Raw genomic sequence first — 23969 nt, forward strand, 5'->3', positions numbered from 1 at the left:
GGCACGGTGTTGAACCTCCTATATACGTAAATAATTCGATAATTTGTGTTTGGTGAGTCTATAAGTGTAATTATTGAGTTGTGGTAGAGGTAGGGATGAGTTGATTTCCAAATTGTACCCTGAAAGCTCTAAAATTAAAAATAAGTATTTGTATTTGTATTTTTAATTTTTAAATGCATATGATATTAATATAGTCATTTTTTTTCTCTATAGGGTAATAATATTATCATTGATCAATTGCATAGTATCTTAATGAAACCAAAAAATTGTTTGTTTGTAAAATATCAGTATAGATACATATTGTTTACTCCTCGATGATTACTCCTACATGAGTGAAGGTTGTTGGAAATATTAGAATCTTTCAGGGCTTACAAACGTTATATTTGAAAAAAAAACCTATTGAAATTTGAAAAACATAGCGATTAACAAAACATATAATGTATCATTAAACAAAACATAACGCAAAACGTAATTTATAGAATATCATTAAACAAAAAATATTGCAAAACGTAATTTATCGAATTTCATTGAACGAAAAATAACGCAAAACGAAATAATTTAAAATCCATTAATTTAAAAGTTATATTGGTTTAGTAGTAATATTTATTTCATGCATTCGGATATTAGAATTGATTATATTATATCCCGTAACCAGGCTGCATTAATTATTATTAATACATTTAATAAATATTAACACTATTCTAAATATCGATAAGGGCAAAACTTGTATAACATTTTAATTCTGAATAACGATAAATTAAAAAATTGTGTAACGTTTTGACTGTAAATAACATAATATGGACTTTTTTTCAAATGCAAGTTCTGGAATCTTTACTTTGTCGTTTAATTCCCTGTATCTGATAGGTTTAAGATGTTATATCGAAATATTATAAATTATGTCAGGTACATCAAATATAATATTATTTTTATAACAAATGGTCCAAATACTCTAGGTCTCTCTATCACTGTTATGTAAATTAAAAGTTTTAGCTATTTAGAATATGTAAAACGTTAAAAAAAAATCACTCAGATTGACCGCGCCAAGTAGTATAATGTACGTAAATGTATAATATAATATATTATATTGCGAATTGTATTAATAGTAGTGTGTATTATACTATAGTAAATTACATATTTAAATGACATACCACGGGTGCGTGTACACGTCGTATTGTTTTTCTTTTAAATTATATACGAATATATTATAATACATAATATATTATTATTATACATGGTTACCTGCCTACTTACCTATGTGTATGTGTGTGTGTTATTTCAAATGTTTTTTCCTTTATAATAATTATATATCGTTTACACGTTCTGCGAATAGTGCTTCAATTTCTTGTTTCTCGCATTTTATGCGTTATTTCTATGTATACTATTATTATTGTTATTATTATTGCCTGCAGCCGCGTAGTACCTATACAATATAATGGTCCGATAAACAAGAAAAATAGGTTCTTGGTTTTTCCCCCGGAGAAAATAACGGGTAAAACAGCGGTAATTGGAGAAAAATTAGGAGAGAAATCGATCCGTAGAAATACGACGTGCAGAATACATACACTGCACAGATATTTACCGCAAATCAGTCGTATTTACAGCGTTTTAAACATGCTAAAGTCGTCATCCGCGTTAAACAATATTTTTTTTATATGGTTACGATAAAACTTAAAATAATAATGATAGACACAAAACGAAAAAATTCGTGGAAATATCTTGCGAGAGGGAACCCCGTGCGATTAAAAAAAAAAATCGTAATTTATGCAAAACCCGTAGCCCTGGGCCCGAATCTGATTATGTCAAGACTACTGAAGTGAAAGTACTCATATGTTTATATTATATTATATACACGTGTCGTTGGACGTTTTTCGTTTTAGGGTATAATATAGGTATGATCATTGCACGTTTTTCAAGGACCGCGGGCGCGACCTTTGATTTTTTTAATGCGCTCTCAGCCACAATATTGCATTTTTTTTTACTTTCTAATATGATCAAATATTATATTTTAGTTGAAAAAAGTAAAAATAAGTATTATTATGTTTCATCGCAGCTCGTAGATAAAGCTATATAATAGTGCGTTTAAGTTATTATATTGATATAACGCTTTTCACAATAATAATCATTATGCAAATGAGTAGTAATGTGGACGTCTCGTTGAAATGTATACACCTCAACATCGTATTATAATATTTACTCGTTTAGTGGCGACTGCTGTGTGGGTGAGGTATATATTACCGTATACCTATATAGTCTATGCTATAGTGAGCAGGGCCACAGGCCACGACACATATACCGTTATTATAGTGTCGCATTCGATTTAAATCATAGACACGCGAGAAATGGAATTATTACATAATATTGTTCTGAGACAGGATATCCCACAGAGACTCGTCATACTCAAACATTACGTGATAGGTACATACCTAATGCATGTAGGTTCGTTTTGCAAAATTTCACAGATCTGGTCAAAATTTCGTTGAATCAAATTAATTTCTCCCTGCATAAAAAAGTTCTTAAGCCGAGTGATCAGAAACGAATATATGTATAATTTAATGTACGCAAAATGCAAAATATACTGGCAATGTAAAAATCGTCCGATCTTCCTGCTGTTATTGCGCACTCTGTATACACAATAATACATAATAATAATAAACAAAATTATAAATATTTACGATAATTGTTTAGCTTAAGTTATGTTTTTGTTTCGTTCGGGTGCGTATGATAATAATTATGTTCTTTAAATTCGGCAGCTCGCCCATTCGTGTAAATCTCGTAGCTGTAGGCCGAGACGTGTACCTATATTATATAATCACACCTACGATGCCTAAAAGTGTTCAGGGGCCACCGACTTTGAATATTTTAGAATTTAAATCTCTAAATATACGCCATGAATCATGATGTACGGTGTACGCCTCACTCGTTTTTTCCCCATCATGTAATGACACATATGCCACAAAGATTTCCAAGCCAGTTTTTATTTTGAGATCAAAATATAACGAGTTAAATAAATTGTCACTGCTCCGTATGTTTTCTATTTTTTATGTAATTCCAGCAAATAGGTATAGACGTACACGTGTAATGTGTATATAATTATTATATTTTTTATAAGTATTTTTGCACCCCACGTTTTTATTTACATAATAATTTTTACAGGTATGTGTTCAGGCAAATGTCATAAATGCGAATGTTCATTGAAAATATTGAAATAAGTTTTGGTAGATAACATTCGCCCAAGAACTAAATAACTTATTACTATAATATAATATATTAATATCCCAAATCCAAATATCCAACGGAACTTCGAAAAGTTCATTTTTTTTTCAGCTTTAGTACGATAAATGTGTTTGTTTATGGTTTTTCAGTTATAAAAAGATACTTAATTACATTCTGAGTTTCGATAATTTTCAACAAAATAGTTGAGTGATTATTAATATAGTTACCTATATAATTTTTAATTTTTCAAACAAACTTGATCAAACTAAAAAATCACTGTCCCAGGCTTGAAAAAACGATTCTTGTTATAGACCGCAACGAGTACAATAATATTATATAATATAGAGGCACCATTTATCATCAAAAGTCTTAATCCCAGAGCTCCAAACACAAGTATAAAACACAAAACGCCGTCGATTTCCGAATAAGCGCCTAATGTCATTATTATTATTTATTATTATCATCATCATTATCATTATTATATGCCGAAGAGAAAACGACGTGATATAGTATAGCACATATTGTATACCTATGTATACAATATTATTTTATAGTGTATATTATTATTGTTATCATCTATTATTATATTATACTCTTTCGTATTTAAAACATTTTTACATTTTTAATGCTGGTAGACAGATGTTTGACAGTTTTTTCGCAATATGGGTACAGTGACCTTCTCCGCGCACTATACCTACACAGAAGAGACGGTACTGAATACAATACGACTTTTTTTTTCTTTTTTTTATCCATTTTGTTTCAGCATAGTTATTTTTCTGTATACATATACACACTCATTCACATACACGGTTTGTATACATCAGTCGGTGGCGGCGTTCCTATATAGGTGGTGCGTACGCATACCTATCTCTCGAAATCGGTCGGTCAAACATACAACTAGTGCACATTATAACATACAATACAGTACATTGTACAGAAATTAGTGTATACAATAATGATAATTTACACATTGCATTATATTTATATATCATGACCACCGCGGAACGGGAAATTACTCGTTTCGATATAAAGATACGTATAGGTTACTTGCGTATAACATATTATTTTACAATAATATGGAACGCTCGTTCCACTCAATTGCTGTATACCACGAATATTATATATATATTATAATTTACAATTCAGGACTGTAGCGTACGATAAAAAATATATATATAAATTTATTTATTTATAAAATATCATCCTGAGGGTATACTTTTAGAAATAACGATCATAGTACTCGTAGACGTTCGTTGTATTTATTCGTTGTTGTCAACGTTTTCCAATTCATATCCTTAAAAATGTCTGAATTATGTTAGCATAATAATATTACGTATGCCTATTGACTTAGATGTATATTATATCAAGAAAAACGCGCGAAGCTCTGAAATTACATAACAATCGACAACGACATCGATCGTTCTTCACTCAGTTCATTATAATAATATATAAAAAAACTCGTGATGACACTCCGCGAAGAAATAAAGTGGTTGGTATAATTACCCGATTCGTTATATAATATATCGAATAGCTTTTTAATTATTGAATTGGGTTCGGCGATCGACGATTGAATTCCACATTTATGAATAAATAACACAGGTCATGGTTTAAATTATTATTTCGACGTTTTTTTCACTCCGATTCGGGAAACTGTTTAATAACGACTTTATTTTCTCGTCTCTATCAGAGTCAGCAGTCTGCAGCATCTGCAGCGAACGCAGCAGGTTGGCAACTTAGAACTTACTCCCGAACATCGCGTTTTTTATCATACGCGTGGCTATAAACAACTGTGGTGCGTAAATAGCTGGTGTTGGAACCATCGCCACATATATATACCTAAGACCGAGTTCCAGCCTACACGTGTAAGTACAGTATCGTGTGCGTGTATAACTACAACCGTAGATCGTTACGTAGACGACGAAACAAAAAAACGAAAACCGTATGCCGTGCGGTCATTTCCGGCCTCGGCGAAACGTACAATAATATACATAATATCATATATATATATATATTTATAATATACATGTATTTTACGATTTTTATTACTATTATTTTACTTTGTTTTCCGTCGAAAAACGATCATATACAATAACGTTCAACAACCAATGGCTGGGCGTTAAAAAGCAGCGAGAAATCAATTTATCATCAGCTCTGCGTCGTTTCCCACGGACAACGACGACGTTTTTTCATCGTAAAGTACAGTGATGTTATATAAAATATATACTAATGTATATAACCTACCAATATTATAATATCATGTAAAGGATCTCGCAAAAGAATGAAAATTAATAAATAGTAATTGTTTTGTTTCGAACATAAAAAAAAATAATAAAAAAATACTGCAAAATGAAAATTATAAATTCAACATTAAAATTGCATTCCGAAAATTTTATCAGCGAAAAATGGGTCGACAGGAACGGACGCGAGACACCCTGTATTATATACCTATATTCGGGTCAGTAGCGCGTTCGTTTACAGCTCGTAACCCGCGTGTATAATAATGAATATAATAATATAATAAAATATAATAATATCGTCGAGAAAACGTATAATAATAATTACACACGCACACACAAAGGTCACGGTGAGTTGGTCACGCCGCCGCCGCCGCCACCGTCGTAGACATTGACTAATGCCGAGACACTTGTTCGACCCTGACGATAGGAGCCGCGACGACGACGACGACGACGGCGGCGACCGGACGTTGTATGTTATATTATGGGTAGAAGTACCCACGCACCCACCAATCTACCTGCCACGGAGGGGAATTGTATACCGACAAAAGTCCGTCGCCGCACAGTGCTAAAAAACAAGTAAAATATGAAAAAAGTCTCTTCACAGGGTCTTGCACACGCGGCTCACTGCACCGTCGCCGTCTCGTCCGTTATTCTCGCCGCGTGTCCGTGGGCGCGTATTACAATATTATAATAATAATTAATAATTAATAATATTGCATATTTATACATATTATATATATATATATATATATAGGTACTCGTATTGTATGATAACGCGTTGTATGCTGCTAGCGTGTATTTTTTCCACGGTCATACTATATAATATGATATTATTATTATAATTATTGCTAAATTTACAGTTTAGTATGCATATAATATAAAAATGTATACATTACACATATGCATATTATAAATGTATACACCACGGAACGCGGTTAATCGACTTGTGTATAGTATAAACGTTATAGCACTCTGGTTTTAAGTACCTACATGCATATTATACCGCGGATATATTATTATTATGCATATTTATATAATTGGAGCTGTACATTTAATGCCCTGAAAAAATTTTAATTTGTGCATTCTGCACTATATGCGTTATGCATTCGAAATGCACAAGATATGCTAAATTATCATTTTTTTAATTAAAATAAGAGAAGGTTAATGCATAAAATTAAAAATATATATATTTCAAGCAAACTTTTGTCAATATTACGTGTTTTTTATTCTTTACATAATGATTCATTATTAACTTTGGTTATGTATAATTTCATCGTTTAAAGTGTTGGTATATTGTTTTGATTTAAAATTTAAAATCTCATAGGTACAGTACGTAATATTATCATCGGTTTTTTTCCTTAGGAAATGAAAGTCTAATAAATATACAGTCATATAAAACGTTCACCAATAAAAATAAGAAATGGGACTAATCACGATCATTAGATTATCCGAAGTAAATCATAAATATAAAAATTAAAAAAAATACCTAAAACAATAATTTTCAAAGCTTGACAAAGTAGGACGTATTATAAAAATCTCCTGCACTCAAGCCAATGTTAGAGGGAAAGGGGCAGCAGAATATTTCGAAAAATGTTCTGTAAATATTGCACTGTAAGTATTAAAAAAATATATATTATGTTATTTTTTAATATTTTGTTGTGGCCTAGTCGAGGCCTTGTATGTAAAATAAAAAAAAAAATATTTCGTGGTAACTTGGCCAAGAAAATATTGTTATAATAATTTTACAAATATTAGAATATTAACCAATGTAAAACAGGAAAAAACTACTAAAAGTTTTAGGTACTGGTGTATTGTTTTATTATTTTTAAATGTTTTTTTCTATAAAATGGTCTTAATATATAGGGACTAATATATATTATTGATAGAATATAATACTACCAGTTGAAAAAATGCCTAGGGATTTTAAAGAGTCCATGCCTCTTCTATTCTAAAGTCGTTATTGTATAGAATCACTGAACTGGATGATCCCGTAAAATGATGTAAATATAATATTATATATGGGTAGGTAAATTGTACAGGTTACACCTATATGAGTAAAATGTAACATGGCGCGTCTACCGATTTTCGCTTATTGATCGAGTAGAAATCACGTCGTACACCTACCGTTTGTTCATATACAACGCCGTGGGAGCATATACTATAAAGGTACACGTGATTATATATAGGAAACTATATTTTTGATGATTTCGCCGGGATAAAACTATATTCTGATAATTTATATTCCTTAATTATACGCTTAAACACTTTTATTTTATGCAGAACTATGTATGTTGTATCATATTTAAAGCTTCTCCGTCTGTAAATCATATACCATAATATATTATAGGTATACTCTGTACGGTGTTCATTATCCGTTTATTTTATTAAAACCTTTAATATATAATACAATTTTATTAAAAATTTATGATTTTCTAATATTATTAAATCAACCAATACACAATCACGTTCGATTCCTCCAACAAGGTTAGGTTCGGGGAAATATACAGGGGACGAACGCGCTGGGCGGTGGTTGCGTCTTTGGCCGAGCACGTGTCGTCATCCGCGGCGAAAGGTAGATAATATAATGCCCACCTGCGTGGCTGCGCATAAAAATCGCGAACGCTTTCCACACAAGGACAACGAAAAACCTGCAATTGCGCGGCATTGAAGAATATAATATACATTATACACGCAAAATATTACACTGTAAGTCGTTACGAAATACCTACCTATGTATATTGTATATATTATTTTGTACAGGGAAAAACTACGATCGCGCGGCAATCATAACGAGTTTCCCAGCGTATATAATAATAATATTAATGGTTAATACCCTCCTCTACCGTGTACATGATATGATAAATGTATGATATTATACCTATTGACCTACGCGTTTACGATATATAGTTTCGGTGCGTCGAAATAACGAGTGCATGCACTACACAATATATGTATAAACGCTAATAGGTGTGATATATTATAATATAACCGCTAAAGGAATAAATTAGGTATGCGTAAGTTATATTATAATATAATATTTATATATATTTATTAGGTATATAACAATATACGAATATGATAATATAGGTAGGTACTGTGAACAGTTGCGATGTTAATAATATACCTTTAGCTTACATGTTACAACTCGTTTACATGCGTACGATTATAATTGCGATTTGAATTATATACGGCTATAGGTGTAACATAGGCACTTGTATACGTAAGTACTAGGTATATACAGAGAGGAAATCGTAAGACTTGATGAAAAACGCGCGTCGACGAGACGATGTGGGCGCGCAAACGAGACGCCTATGCTCTATATGAAACCTATATAATATTATAGTTTATAAATAATAATACCTACATTAAAAATAATAATAATAACATGTATCTAATATTATAATGATGTACCAACGGGATGTGCGCACGTGCACCATCGACGAAAAACCGTAATAAAAATCACAAATATCAATAATGACGGCGACGAGTGAAAAAACCGATATTTAAAAAATAGAAATAAAAAAATATGGCGGACATGTTCTCTGGACAGACCTTTATGCGGTGGAAACACGTCGTCACGTCCGTATATTATTATATATGATATGTACCATGCACGTGAATATAATATATATATATATATGTAAGTACGCCTACCCATTGCAGCCGGCAGATGGACCATATACTATTATAATATATATGTGTAATATATATATATATATATCTACGTGATTCAGACGAGTTGGCTCAATGTATATAATATATATACGGATTATTGTATGTATACTATGGTAGATATAATAATTTAATATCTACGCGTATGTGCCGCAGTGATGATAGAAAATTGTATCACGTCCGCGGAGCGCGATGCCGCCCGAAGACCCGAACGGGAGCAACGACGAGACCATCCTCATCACAAATCCGCTTTTAAATCCGAAAAAAATCGTATTATTTCTTCCTCCTCTTCCTCAGATGACGATCGACGTGCAATAATAATATAATAATAAAAATAATGCATTACGTGCACATAACGTCATAACGTAACGGATTTCATTTTGAATTTAATATGTACCTATATGTATCGACTATAGAGGAATATTATAAAACAATATATTATGACATGTAATGTAATGTGTACAGAGTCATATGCACTTAAACGCGAGAAAAATAACATCAAAGGTACTATAATATAGTATATATTATATACCAATTACCAGGTATATACATTCATACGCACGGACATAAATATTTACAAATATATATATATATATTCTTTTAAAAAACACCGCCAGCTATTTTATCACTTATAAGATAGACATAGCCTTATAGATATTATTCTGATTATAAAAAAAAACTCCAGTGAGAAGACGTTTTCGCGTGCATAAAATTAACTTTACGTAACCTAAAATCACGTCAGTTGCAGTCGTCACGCGGCTAAACTTGTCCATGGTTTGATGTAATAGTTTTATTAAACGATACGATAAGTAAAATTGTTGTTGATTGTTCCAACAGATTATAACGTTAACAGTTTACACTATAAGGATTAATTTGTATATGTAGATAAGTATATAGATTATAGGATGAAACCCAAAAACGTTTCATTCTGATCACAGCTGAAGGACTCACATATTGTGTCTACTTCTATCACTTACATAATATCATCGCTTAACATATAGTCTCTATTTTGTTACATCTGCTAAAACTTACTGACTAAATATTACATTTTGATACACATAACACACATATTTACTTAACATAGTTAATAGTTTTAATATTAATAATGTTTATAATATAATATTATGCATGATACTACAATCCGTAACAGTTAATTGACGTGTACAATTAATATTGTTTAAGGGTGTCGTGCCGGTTTTTCTAATTTTCCGAAATTCTATAAAATTTGAAAATTTGATTTTATATTTTAGTTATTACTTATTACCTTAATTATAATGATTTTCCACTAATCAACAGCTCGTTACCTGTTTAGGGGGGTTGTTACGGTGTATTATATCAACGAAAATGACTTCACAGGAAAACTCTCACGCCCTATAGAATAGTCGGATTTCGTTAATTTTTAATTTTTTTATTTAAAAGTGGAGAACATTTTTCAGGTCGGATCAAAGGCTACATTTTCTTTTTACTTTAATAAGTTGTAGAAAAATACGTTTGAAAAAAAAAAATATTGTGCATTATTCAAATTCATATTTTAGCTTCTATAATTTAAAGCATTATTATCGGGCTCTGACCCGACCTGCAAAATATTCTCTAATTTTAAACAAAAAAAAAATTAATGAAATCCGACTACTCTACAGGACATAAGAGTTTTTTCTGTAAGACATGTTTTTGTACTAATAAACGCACCGGCTCCGATGCCCTTAATATTATAATAATGATAATATCATGTTTTTATAATATAATCTGCACACGTGTGACCGGTGGTGGCGCCCGCGTCTAACGAATTCGGATTATCATATTATTATAAGCGCATATTACATATTATTATTCTAGCGCATGATGACAATACGACGTAATAACGAAAGCGTGTGCCGCCTATATTCACGTCGTCATAATAATATTACACGACAGGGCTACACGTGCGCACGCGCCTAAACCGAATAATAATAATTAAAACGAAACGAAATTTTTCGCGGCGTGCCGTGACACATAATATTATGACATTAGGTGCAGGCGTGATCGCCGCACGACAACGAAACTGTAGTTCGTTGCAAAAGCCGATTTTACGATTCGTTAAACGCGACATGTGCCGAATACCGTCGGCGAGAAGGGAGAGACTCGTTGGCGACGACAATATAACGTATTACGACGGTCATAGGGGTGAGAGGGTGATCAGAAGTCGCCGCCGCCGCCGCCGCGAAGAGCACGCGCGCTTTTCACTCGCACGAGCCCCCGCTAAACTTTTTCATTTTCCAACCCCGCGCACCGTTCGTTCCCCGTCCTTACACGAGTCCTCGCCGCGCGCATTCGAGTACAATGCGGGGCTAACGACGACTCCTCCGGCAACCGTCGTCGACTTCCCGCATAATATCATGTGAATACCGCGTGTGGTATTATGGTATAATATTATCATTATTGTTTCGGTCCGATCACTCGACAACACTCGTACATAATACTATTATAATAGGTAGATAAATAATTTAACTATTATTAATTTTAATTCATTATGACATAGGTAGTATACCGATATTTAATATTTTTTTTAAAATTAATTTATAGTGGAATAATTAGATTTGTGCAGTAAAAAAACATCGCTATTATAGTGTTATGATAAAATCAACCCAGAACACAATTTGGGAAAAAAATTGAACTTAAATTTGTTGGCCATTTATAAAAGTCATCGATGCATTCCTATATATTATCATAGATAATCGCCACAATACTATAAATATTATCTATTCCCAAATTGATATTATATATTGAATTTAGATTTTTAGATTTTTATACCCCCCCCCCCCCCGCACAGGGGCGTTTATGGATCGATCGATGACTGGGTTTTTTTCAAACCAATTCATTGGACGGCACTCCTTCGATATAATATATTATTATCATCAATATTATTTATGTGGCTATGCGTTACAGTAGAAGATGACTAGACTGTTTTCTGTCGACACGGTTCATCCCAAACATGGCCGCGATCGTGATATGTATACCGAATACATATTACATACTTCAAAAGAATAATATATTGATATTATGCATTTCGTTGTACTATCGATCCATCGATATAACCAGTGCCTTAACCGGAACATTCATTGTTTATTTGGTGGGGGTGGAGTGGAGGGCTGTGAATTGTTTTTTCTAGTTTTGGTAATACTAGAATACTTATACACCTACCTATTACCTATTACACTGTGACTCTCTTGTTTATGAACACACGTGATATGTTAATACTTTTTTCTCAAACAATGAACATTTGAAAATAATATACACAGACCATTGGCACCGATGGCCGGCAAACATAATATATCGTTTATTATAATATACATTGTGTACCTACCACCAGAAACGAGCGTAAAAATATTGTTAACAAATGATATTGGCCACCAAAGTTTGTTGTCAGACATGGTCTGTGATCCATAATAAAAGTAATCTATTAATAAACTGAAAATTCTGAGATAACATCCATGATAACTCCAAACGATACTATTGAAAACTATTATCCACGTTTGACTTGTCTATAAGTAATATGGTGTATTATAATGTATTTCCAGCTTAATATTTAGGCTATACAAACAAGTATGCTATACAGTAACGATTTGACAATTTATCATATTAAAATATAGAGGGAAACATTAAAAATAATTTAAAAATCCTACAAATCAAATAGAATTTGCTCTCAACATATAAACTATGTAAAAATTGTATTTCATTGTACTTTCATTAATTATATAGGCAGATAGTAGATGAAGATTGATTTGTAGACATTATATTGTAAGGAATGTGAAATGGGGTGGAGGTGAGTCATCCCCGGGTCAGCTAGCTTTTCACAATTTGTGCACCTCTCCAAAATATTGGTATATTTACGCACATGGTGCCCATCTTCTGTCTTCGGCACAGGATATATAAAATAATATAACTTATTGATGTACCGTCGATTACGCTGTTTATGATTATTATAACCATAAACGCGGTCGTGGGGTGTTTAAAATTTCGTGTGACAACTTTGGGTGTTGCGTGTAATTGCATAATTCACTCAGTACCTCGACGCGATTCCGACACAGTTTTCCGTCGAACACGGCTCAAAGAACCCCGTAGGTAGTGTTATATATTATTGTTTATGTCTTACACTCATATTATTATGTAATACCTACCATTCATCGGTGTATAATGTTACAATGTCGTTCGTGTAAATGGCGATTTGTTGTTAGATTGCGTCGTGTCGCACGCGACCGTATCTATATGATATATATTATAATATTATATTATTTTATGTGTATTTTTGATCTTATACTGTTTAGACGACAAAAGTGCGAGCACGCCAATAATAGTTGTCGTAATTAAAATATAGATATACATTTTGGATCATTACGTTTATATGTCGTCTCGTAGTGGACCGCTCTAGGCTTTGGAACCATTTCCGTATGTGTGAATGTCGATTAGTTGTATTTTAAGTGTTTAACACGTAATCCCCTCCCTAACAAAATTAAAGTATTAATGATATTTTGCGACGAAATATACATACAAATTCAATAATATTATTTTGGAACTGTACGTTGTTAGAACCGTGAATCGGATAAAAGTTTCCCAAAGAATTCAAACCTACAGAATTCATTATAAATCTAATATAGTTTGGGAAAATATATAATATACAAACACATAAGTAAAAAAAAATCGATCACTGCAGCACTTTTGCATCCTTTTCCATTCGGATTACCAGCTAAATCGCTTTTTTTTTTATAATATAACTATTTATGTTATTATTATGTTGCAGGACATTTTCGGTTCTAAATGAGTACATTTATTAACTCTCTGATCTGTTGGTAATAATCGTGTATAAATTTATTTTTCTAATTGTATAATATTAACTTCTAATCGTCAAACTAGATCTAAGCTTATAATATGCGTCTCGAAAATTCCAACGAAACGGTGCACTGAACCTGTCTATTTAGAAATCCAATTCGTTCGATTGGCCCGTCCGTAAAAAGTCACGTATTATTTTAAAAAATATGTTTTTTTTGGCCACTCGGACCCCACTAGGACGTTATTAAATTTCCATTTATATATTATATTATATTTATCTATGAATTTATGCCGTTTTTTCTAGTGCAACTTAATCGTCCATGTGTTTCGCCTTATTTCGATTGGATCGTGACGAAATACGTTTCAATGTCACTCGCACGCTATTTACAACAGTGGGAGGGGGAGATCAACTTATTTAAGAATAGAGATTTATTTTTAACGATTTTTGATCTTTCCGAGAACGCCGTAAAAGCAATGGAAATGTATTATAATATTATTTTTATATCCAAACAGATCGATCGACCGTGTTATTATGATACACAATACATTCATGTTAACGTTCTCGAAATCATGTGTAGTAATATTGTGTTGTTTACTTTGCTTTATCCTCCGACACCATATAATATATTAGCATTGAGTATAATATAATATCGTATATTATTCAACATATACTCAACGATATTAATGTGGGAAATGGTAAAATATGTTGAATACAATTGATATCCTAACCTCAAGCCTCCGAAGACGGATCAACACATTTTTTGTAATAATATATACCGCACTTTCGGACAGATCGACAATGACGACCGCGGTATATAAAATATTGACGTTCGGACAAAACGCGATAGTAAATTACTAGGTGCAATATTCGGCCCATGCCACACTGGGTTTTATGTCGTAAAGTAATAAAACGATCACCTCTGTAAGTCGTACGATCTATATATGTAGAACTATATGTAGAAGTTATCATGAAATCGGATATCATCTAAACATTTTGTAATCTTCTAATTTTTCATCAATGATCTCACAATTCAGTTCCGTTATGACTTACGGTGTACCTATATCTATATATTTCCAATACCATCCAGAGTACACTTAGGTAATGATTTTGAATTACCCATATGAAATTGACGAACGGTCTCGATATCTACATTTTAGATATTGACACTGAACATCTAATGTCGTCGCGGCAATTATACAGTAAAAACGAAAAATTAAATTGAATGTGTTGATAATACCTATGATATATTATTGTATTTAATTATTATTTCCTTTAAACGATATTGTAAAATGTGCGTATACATCAACCGATCCAAAATAGGATACAAAACGATTTATCTATTTTATCGAAACCGCGTCGTTGGAATATGATATAATATTAATTTACAATACCGTCGTCGTGCCGGAACTATAGTCGTATAGTCGTATATCTATATAGGCTCGTCGTGCAATGTTTCGTTTTGAAAATCAGTGGCGTGGAATCTTGCTCCTTAAACGCCGAAAAATATATATTGTGGTCATGTCGTCGCTGCTGCAGCCGCCGCCGTCGTGTATTGGACACGGTGGTTTTTTTTCTTTCGTTTCGTAAATACATTAATAATATAACAATAATCTATACCTATACATGTATACATTACACGTAGGTACATATAATGTGAGCATAACGATCGTTCCGTATAACCGATTTTGTATAATATGCCTGCAGAGCGTTCCCAGCTAAAAATCGACGGGACTGAGACAATACACGCCGCGTACCTGCCTACTACGTATAATACAACAGACGATAGATGCAGACGATTATCTCTATTATATGTGGCCGCACACGGGTGTAATTTAACCCATATAATATACGTAGGCTAGATGAATAACATATACGACCAACTACGTCACTTATGTCGATCAGTGGTGTACACGCATAGGCAGGTAGGAAAGGAAGGTATTTCAAATGTTTGTCTCTGAAAAGCTTTGGTCTCCTATAGTAATATTATACAGGCATAATATGCATTAAATGTCGATAGAGAACTTTTGAACGGCTGACCATATTATACATTATTATAGCAGTGTTTCCCAACATTTTTGATATGGTGAGACATTATTAGAGCCTGCTTCTGCAACGCGTGACCCGTAAAAAGAATTCCAGTTGTACATTTTTGTTTCTACTGTAATAGGTACCTAATATATAAATATTGTCGTATTATACTTTATTACATTATTTTTTTTTATGCATCACCACAGTCCGGTGGCCCTTGAGGTGAGAGGAGTACATATTATATTACATGAGCTCAGGCCTGACTTGCTCCCTCTGATCCTTAAAACTTTAGTTAATTACGTAGTTATATAGACGAGTATAGAGAATATAAGCAGTAGGCACGTATATTGTATAGATGTACAATGCTTGTGCAATAATATTATATTATGTTACAATATCTAGGTCTAATAGTCCGTGCATCGTAAAATTGATAAAATCAATCCCTTTAATATTGCAGCCGCATATATTATGTTTACATTTGGTGGTTTTAAACGGTTCACGACCTGTACACACACACACACACACACACTCGATAGAATAATAATAACATCGTAACAAAAAATTTATATACATACGTATACCTACATTTGATTATAATATTTTTGTCGTTTATTCGGTACATATATTATAACGAATATTTAATTCATCGAAAACGGTATAATTTCCATCGGTCGAATATACGTAGCGGTTGATAACATAATCGTATAATATATAGGTGATATTATATATTATATACATACATATTATGTATATTCCGTGTGATTTTAATGGTCGTAAACATGTATAACATATACGTCTGCAGAACATATTATATAGGTACGAAAATATAATATAGCTGCGGGTAAGTCTCGCAGACGGCGATAAAACCAATGGGACAACGTTGTGTACCCCGCGGGTGCCTGCTTATAACATAATAGTGATATACACATTATATAGTTATACACCGTACCGTGGCCGAGCGCAATCTCGACATGTCAACACACACACACACACACGCTCGTTTCGTTTTTTATTATTATTTTATTAATCACGGAATAATATAATAATATAATATATCGTGCAGTATATAACGTCACGGGTACGTGCGCACATTGCAGGCCCTAAAACGTTGTTTTTTCCGTCGATTTTATATAGGTACGTTCTAGTATTATAATAATAATATAAATTTTTTTTCCATCACACCTGACAACTTATAATATAATATTATCTATAACCACCTGTACAAGCCTATAATATTATAATATATTGGTATGAATTTTTTCGCGCTCGTAAAATGTTGAACTACTGTCGTAAATTTGTCACGAATGGTCCTACATTAGTATCATGATACCTCTGCGCCTCGTGCGAAGATCCACGTAACATAATAAAGACGATAAACTCCCGGCCGCGGAGTTCTTTCTGTACGACCTGCAGGCTAGGCTAGATCGCGATAACCGAATTGTTTTGTCCGCTGTGATATTATATTATTATTATTATTACCGTAGATATTTATACTACCGAGATATTTTTATACCGATATTTATACTGCACAAATGCAATATTGATTGAAGTTAACAACCATAATATTATGCAATGCGCAGGTAATTTTTGTATGAATCTATATTATATACACTAATACACCTTATCTATGATTAAATATTGCCTCCCTGGAAAATAGCAGTCGACTTCAGTGATAGCAACAAGATGGTGAACTAGCTGTTGTATAATATATTATTATAATTATTATTCATAAGGCATAACGCGCGTAAAGGTACATTTGCCCGCTCATCGTAAGCCAGTGGCTATTCCACATCGTGATTCATGAAGCATAATTCAAATCTCGTTTGAGAATTATCCCTCTAAGAACTAGATAATCGATAGTTTTAGTCCCGAAATGTGTTTGGTTTGCGATCATTACTGCTTAAGACGAACAAAGATCTACGGAAATCGACCAATAAGGTTCATAAGGTTCGATCATAAAATTATATTGTTTAACGTCATCGCTGCATCCAAACAATATTATTATTATAATTTATACCATAAACATATCACGTCGCACCGTTTGTCGGCCTCCGCGTCGTTGTGTCAATGGAAATCTTTTGGAAATTAAATTAAAACAGCAACATTGTATATAATAATCGGGGCCTGCATTTAAAAAAAATTCCGTTTTATGTCATTTAGAATTAAAAAGTTACACATTTTTTGCATTTATCGTTATTCAGAATTAAAACGTTAGGTACATAAGTTTTGCGTTTATCGTAATTTAAAATAGTGTTAATACTTATTAAATGTATTAATAATAACTAATGCAAGGTAATGGCCCGGATACGAAATATAATATAATCAATATTAATGTCAATATGCATGAAATAAGTATTACTACGAAACCAATATAACTTTTAAATAAATGGATTTTAAATTTTTTCGTTTTGTGTTATTTTTCGTTCAATGAAATTCTATAAATTAAGTTTTGCGATATTCTTCGTTTAATGATATTCTATAAACACGTTTTGCGTTATGTTTTGATATATAATATATTTTGTTAATCGTTATGTTTTATTTTGCGGTATTTAATTATTTTTGATTATCGCTTTTATTTATAATTACGTTTACAAATTTCAATCGTTTTTTTGTCAAATATAACGTTATAATCATAACGTTTTTATAACGTTTTCAAGTCTTGATAATAACGAAACTTGAACAGTTCTCCATATTATAGCTGAACGGGTCTTTCAACAGCGTTTGAAATGAATAATATAAACACGAAAACCCTATGGACCAGTTGTACCATCTCTGAATAAAGTTAACCGGAGTTTAATCGGCCTAATTTGCCCGGTTTAATATCTGTTATCAGCTGATTAAGCTTAATCGAAGTTTAACCGTAGACGGTACAATATGTTTGATTTTATTTTTCGAACCGTCGTCGGATTCCGAGAAACACATAATATTATAAAGTAATCTAGAGATCTAGAAATAATGAGTCACGTCGATTCCGAGATGTCATCGATATAATATTATCATATTTTTCCGTTGATCTCTACAACATAGATAACCGTTCTTCGAAGGAGATGACGTATGGGAGAATAATTTCTGGAATTTCTCAAAACAGATTTCCAGAAAATCATGAAATATAATTATTTAGACTCTACAGTTTTCGGTCGTATTATCTTCGTGTACAGTACAATATTGTGTGGCCAACGAATAATATTGTTGTTGTTAAATCTAGTTGGAGCAGAATCCACGTATTTATCGAGAACCCACGCGTTCTTGGAATGGAATATTGTACGTCGCACTGTTGCACAAACATATTATTAGGTACGATGAATAATAATCAATATTCGATACTTTTGCGCAACTTTCAGTAAAATCGAGAATCGAAAAGAATCCGGATTCTGAATAAAATGTCGAAATCATGAATGAAATAAATAAATATTTTTTTGGGGATGGATACAAGATATTTATGTTTCTGGCCGATTTTCGTATGGTTTTTCGTTGTCATGGTTACATGTTAACAAGAACACTAAGATTTTCCTTATACAGGAAAAATATTGAGTAGCATTTTTAATTTATACTGCGTCATAGCGGTTGAGAAGACTAAAATGCGACCATTATACTCCAAAGCGATTAACGATTGTCAATTATAGCTATGCCTATTCTATACGTTGTAATAGATCATACCTATTATAGCTTTAGGGAGTAGGTATTGTTAAATTTATATTATTATTATGATTATGGTCACGGGGACCATCTCCGACGTCGATTACACGAATATTGTGATAATACGAGTTTCTTCCAATCAAAATTATGTCATTTGGTCGTTGCTATTTGAAAATGATATTATATTATATCTATTATGGATTAACGCGTGCCAGTGTCCCAGTTATATTGTTATTGCGATCTCTATGAGTGCTATACATTATTTTATATAGTTATCGGGTAGTATTTTTTAATAAACATTTTTCTATTGAACTATTGAAAAATATAATATGTTATAGACACCCATTCCAGCTTATATTTAGTCCAGCTCAGGCCGGTATTCTGTTGATTTGTGGTTGTCCGACTTGATTAATCCGTCAGTATAATATATTATTATACATGTGTGGAAAAAAGTGAAATCAAAAGTTATATTATATTTTTAAGTCGACTCGACTTGGATAAAAATCTGTTACATTTTAGTGACCGCGAGTTGCCAACGTATACATGAACATGATTGTACCTACATAATATACGTAGTAAATATTTTACAGTTTATGCGCCGGGGGGGAAACGAAATGAAACGAGAACCGAATGTTCGCATGTAATATCCACTTTTTAAATCGAATATATACGATGTTAACAGAACAGTCTTAATCTAACCTGACTAAATATATAATATTATACAAGTCCTATTTTTCAAAACGATTCTAGGACAAATTTATAACCGGTAGTTTTACGTGGTAAAATATAAATTTCTAAAAAATGTTTTTCTCTTCTAACAAACATTTCTAAAATATTGAGAAACATCATCGAAAATTATTCTTGCGATCACATTGGTATAATTACAGCAAACAAAAAAGTTCAGTATTCAGTTTCCCTATCTTCGTCGGTTCAAAACGTAAATAAAAATAATAACATCTACAAAAGTCGAATTCTTTATGTAATAAACGCTTTGATCCGCGAACAATTCTTGCAATATCCGCAGATTTTTCCGCTGCCACTAGAGATCGTGCGCTCTTTGAATTTGCATAATATACACGATCTGCAACAATAATATGTAAATACCTGCTGCAGGCGACTTAACCAGTATACAATGTTGCAGAAACAAGAATATTATGTACGATAAATCAAAAAACAAAAAAAAAATATGAACACATTATAATGATGTTATGAAATTTATTATTTGTGTATCATTAGATATAATATTTTTGGTTGTGCGATAACGAAGTGCCTATAGCAAGGGATTACTGATTTAAATCACTCGACAAACGTTTGCACTGTATATAATATAATACTACACCAACAGTGGTAAATGTCATATAGATTTAATGAAAGAAGTCGTCCACTTACCCACGGATAATTTGTGATCGAAGAGAGAAAGAGAGAGAGAGAGTGAGAGAGAGTTAAAACCCATAATAACAGACCACAGTGGTTATTTAAGTATGGTTATCAATAAAATATATTATACATTTTATCAGTAGCAATTTTAAATAAACATTTGAGATCGGTTCATAGCTACGTCTCTCGTCTGTCTTCTCCAAAATTCGAACTTAGCCCAACTCTGTAAATTTCCAGGTAGATCTTTTTTTGTTAGTCAATGATACACATAATTATTATACAATGGCGTGTTTGTGAACCCTGAACCCGGCTAACCTTAGCTATAACCACTATGGTATAACTCTTATCTATATTAGTGTCATTCTCTTCTTCACCACGTTCCGTGTATAACATGGCGTGCACGACCACAAAATTCTATCAGCTGTCCGAGTGACGTTGCTATATTATATTGTTTGGTGGAAATACCATGGTATATTGTATACCATACGTGTTCTGTACGTTACCGATGTGAGGATTGCCGAGTATGATCGAAAACATCGGGCTGTGGAAAACGGCTATACTACTTTTTTTCCTCCATTATTACCGCCGCTTTTCGTTTTTATTGTTTCCAAATGCATGTAAAACGGCGTTATTCGGACGACAAAGGCACTCGAGTCTCGGAAGCACTTTGCGAGAACCCACGAAAGCCCCGGCAAGCGCTTACACGGGAGGGAAATTCATATTATAAGCGCGGCCGAAGCGACCCCATATTCCCATTTTTTAATTGTGTTGAAATAAAAATTATTGCCAATAATAATATATTATATTATAAAATTATATACAATGTCATATCTTAAGGATTACAACTCTAACGGAAGTTTTTTTGTTTTTTTTTTGTTTCAGGGTATGGCCAGCCGTCTAACAAAAAATGGAAATAAGTCGACAATCGTAGAACTTTTACTGTTGTGTACCTATATATATATATATAATATATATATATATATATATATTTATATGTATATATATTAAACTCAAATATAATTTAACTGGTGATATATTATATTATATATTCAGTGTTTTTAAGTTTTTTTTTCTCCTTTCTGGTTTGTGCGAAACACTATAATATTATGTATATATATATATATATATATATAATAATATATATAAACATATATAAATATATGTACCTACGCAAGACGAGTACCGTCGCGTGTTTCTCCGCAAAACCCAAAAATTATATTTAACGACAAATTATTTTATTTACAGTTTTATTTCTACTGCATATATAATTATTATTATTTTATTATTATTATTATTATTATTATTATTATATTATCGATACATTCTCTTTGTATATATTGGATTTGTGTATTATTATTATTATTATTATTATTATTTTTCCGAATATATGTAATATGCAAACAATATAATAATGAACAACATTGTGAAAAAAAAAATGTAATTACACATTGTATAATGATGTACTTTGGAACCTTCCATAAAATTATATAATATGATATAGTTAAACTTGTATATATTGGAAAAAGTGTTATATTGAGCATATATTTAGACACTAGAAAAAATCATAGGTAATAGAATTTTTAAACAATTATTTCGTTTAACGTGTTATTTTTTATCGTATCCACGGTCTCTATATCTCGTCCATCATCCTCAAATAGTCCTACTGCCTGTCCTTATCTTAATTGTGCGTCTGTATTGTAGAGTCAGTAGTGGGCACCGGGTCACCACACCCCATAGGTTTTTTCTATTTTTTTCAAAATTAAATTCAATTTTACTTGGCAATAAATACTACTACCACTAAGTAAGCCAATAACAGTCTGTTATGGGTATAACTGTGAGTTGTAGTAAATTCATTTTATAATAGTTGTCTGCAATATTATACAGTAGGTACTACAAATATGGTAATACCTATGTATGTAATACATCGTAAATATACGATACAGACGTGACAAAAGGGTTATAGCGAATAGGTGTGAAACATTATTATTTTTACGATATCGTCGTTTATATTAGGTGCTTATGTCGATTGATTGAAAAGCGCCGATCTCGTAAAAATTCATCTCGTGTATATGTTATACATTAAATATGTATAATATAAGATATAAATATTATAAACATACAGAGTGTACGTAGTGTATTCATACATTACTTATAATATACACGTATGCACTGCCGAAATCGGCCGTATTTATCGGCGGGAGTCCAAGCGCATATATTTTTATGTGGCCAAGTAAAATTAATATTATTTAAAAATAATCAGCGTAGACCTATCAAAAACACGCTTTGTTTATAAGCCGATAATAATAATATAATAATATAATAATATTTATAATACAATATTATTATAGGCAGTATCTGGCAGTATACCGATCTGCCCGGTACACGACATCATGGTCTCAACTGGCGTTGTTGGCCCTACAGCATTGCATATTATATATTGTGTGCACTGGTGCACAGAAGGCGATCATTAAAACTGCAGTCAATTAGGTTAGGTGCCTAATTATGTTTTAAACAGAAGAATATAGGTGAATTATTGATTTGACGGTATTTATATTGACTTTTCGTCAGTGTGTAACAAGTTCGCAGCTTACAAGTAGGTGAGCACCCACTGTGCATTTCATGTTTCAAATCGTCGAACGATTAAAGTTGAAATGTAAGGTTTTCGAACCATCGTGTACCTGTTATCATACTGTAACGCTATTTTAGGTTTGAAATAAACATGAAATATAATAATATCTCAACGTCTTGGAAACATTTTCCTATAACATTTCAAGGATATTTGTATGTTGTTATGTTTTAACCTATGGTGCACCGGTGAGTATGAGTCTAAAGGGGATTCGATACCGTAATTTTCTGTTTTCGTCTAACACACGCATTACATAGTATTTTGGACGTGTTTTTTGCCAAACATACCAATTGATCTAATGAAGCGATAAAAATTCTGAAAACAGATTTGAATTTGTCATCAAGTCTACTTAAAATCGATTTCCCCACATTTTTGA

At 32.2% G+C, this 23969-nt stretch overlaps 1 protein-coding gene across 1 annotated transcript in view; it reads left to right on the forward strand.

Moving 5' to 3' along the window:
- The window catches only part of LOC100574649 (homeotic protein distal-less), a 114800-nt gene extending 92806 nt beyond the window's left edge, over positions 1–21994 (forward strand). Inside the window, exon 5 of the mRNA XM_003244545.4 lies at positions 21850–21994. Within this exon, the coding sequence (XP_003244593.1) occupies positions 21850–21868 (19 nt within the window). The 3' untranslated portion in view covers positions 21869–21994. The remainder of the gene's footprint in view (positions 1–21849) is intronic.
- The last annotated feature ends 1975 nt before the right edge of the window (positions 21995–23969 follow it).

Source organism: Acyrthosiphon pisum, chromosome X, assembly GCF_005508785.2.
Source record: "Acyrthosiphon pisum isolate AL4f chromosome X, pea_aphid_22Mar2018_4r6ur, whole genome shotgun sequence".
NCBI lineage: Eukaryota > Metazoa > Arthropoda > Insecta > Hemiptera > Aphididae > Acyrthosiphon > Acyrthosiphon pisum.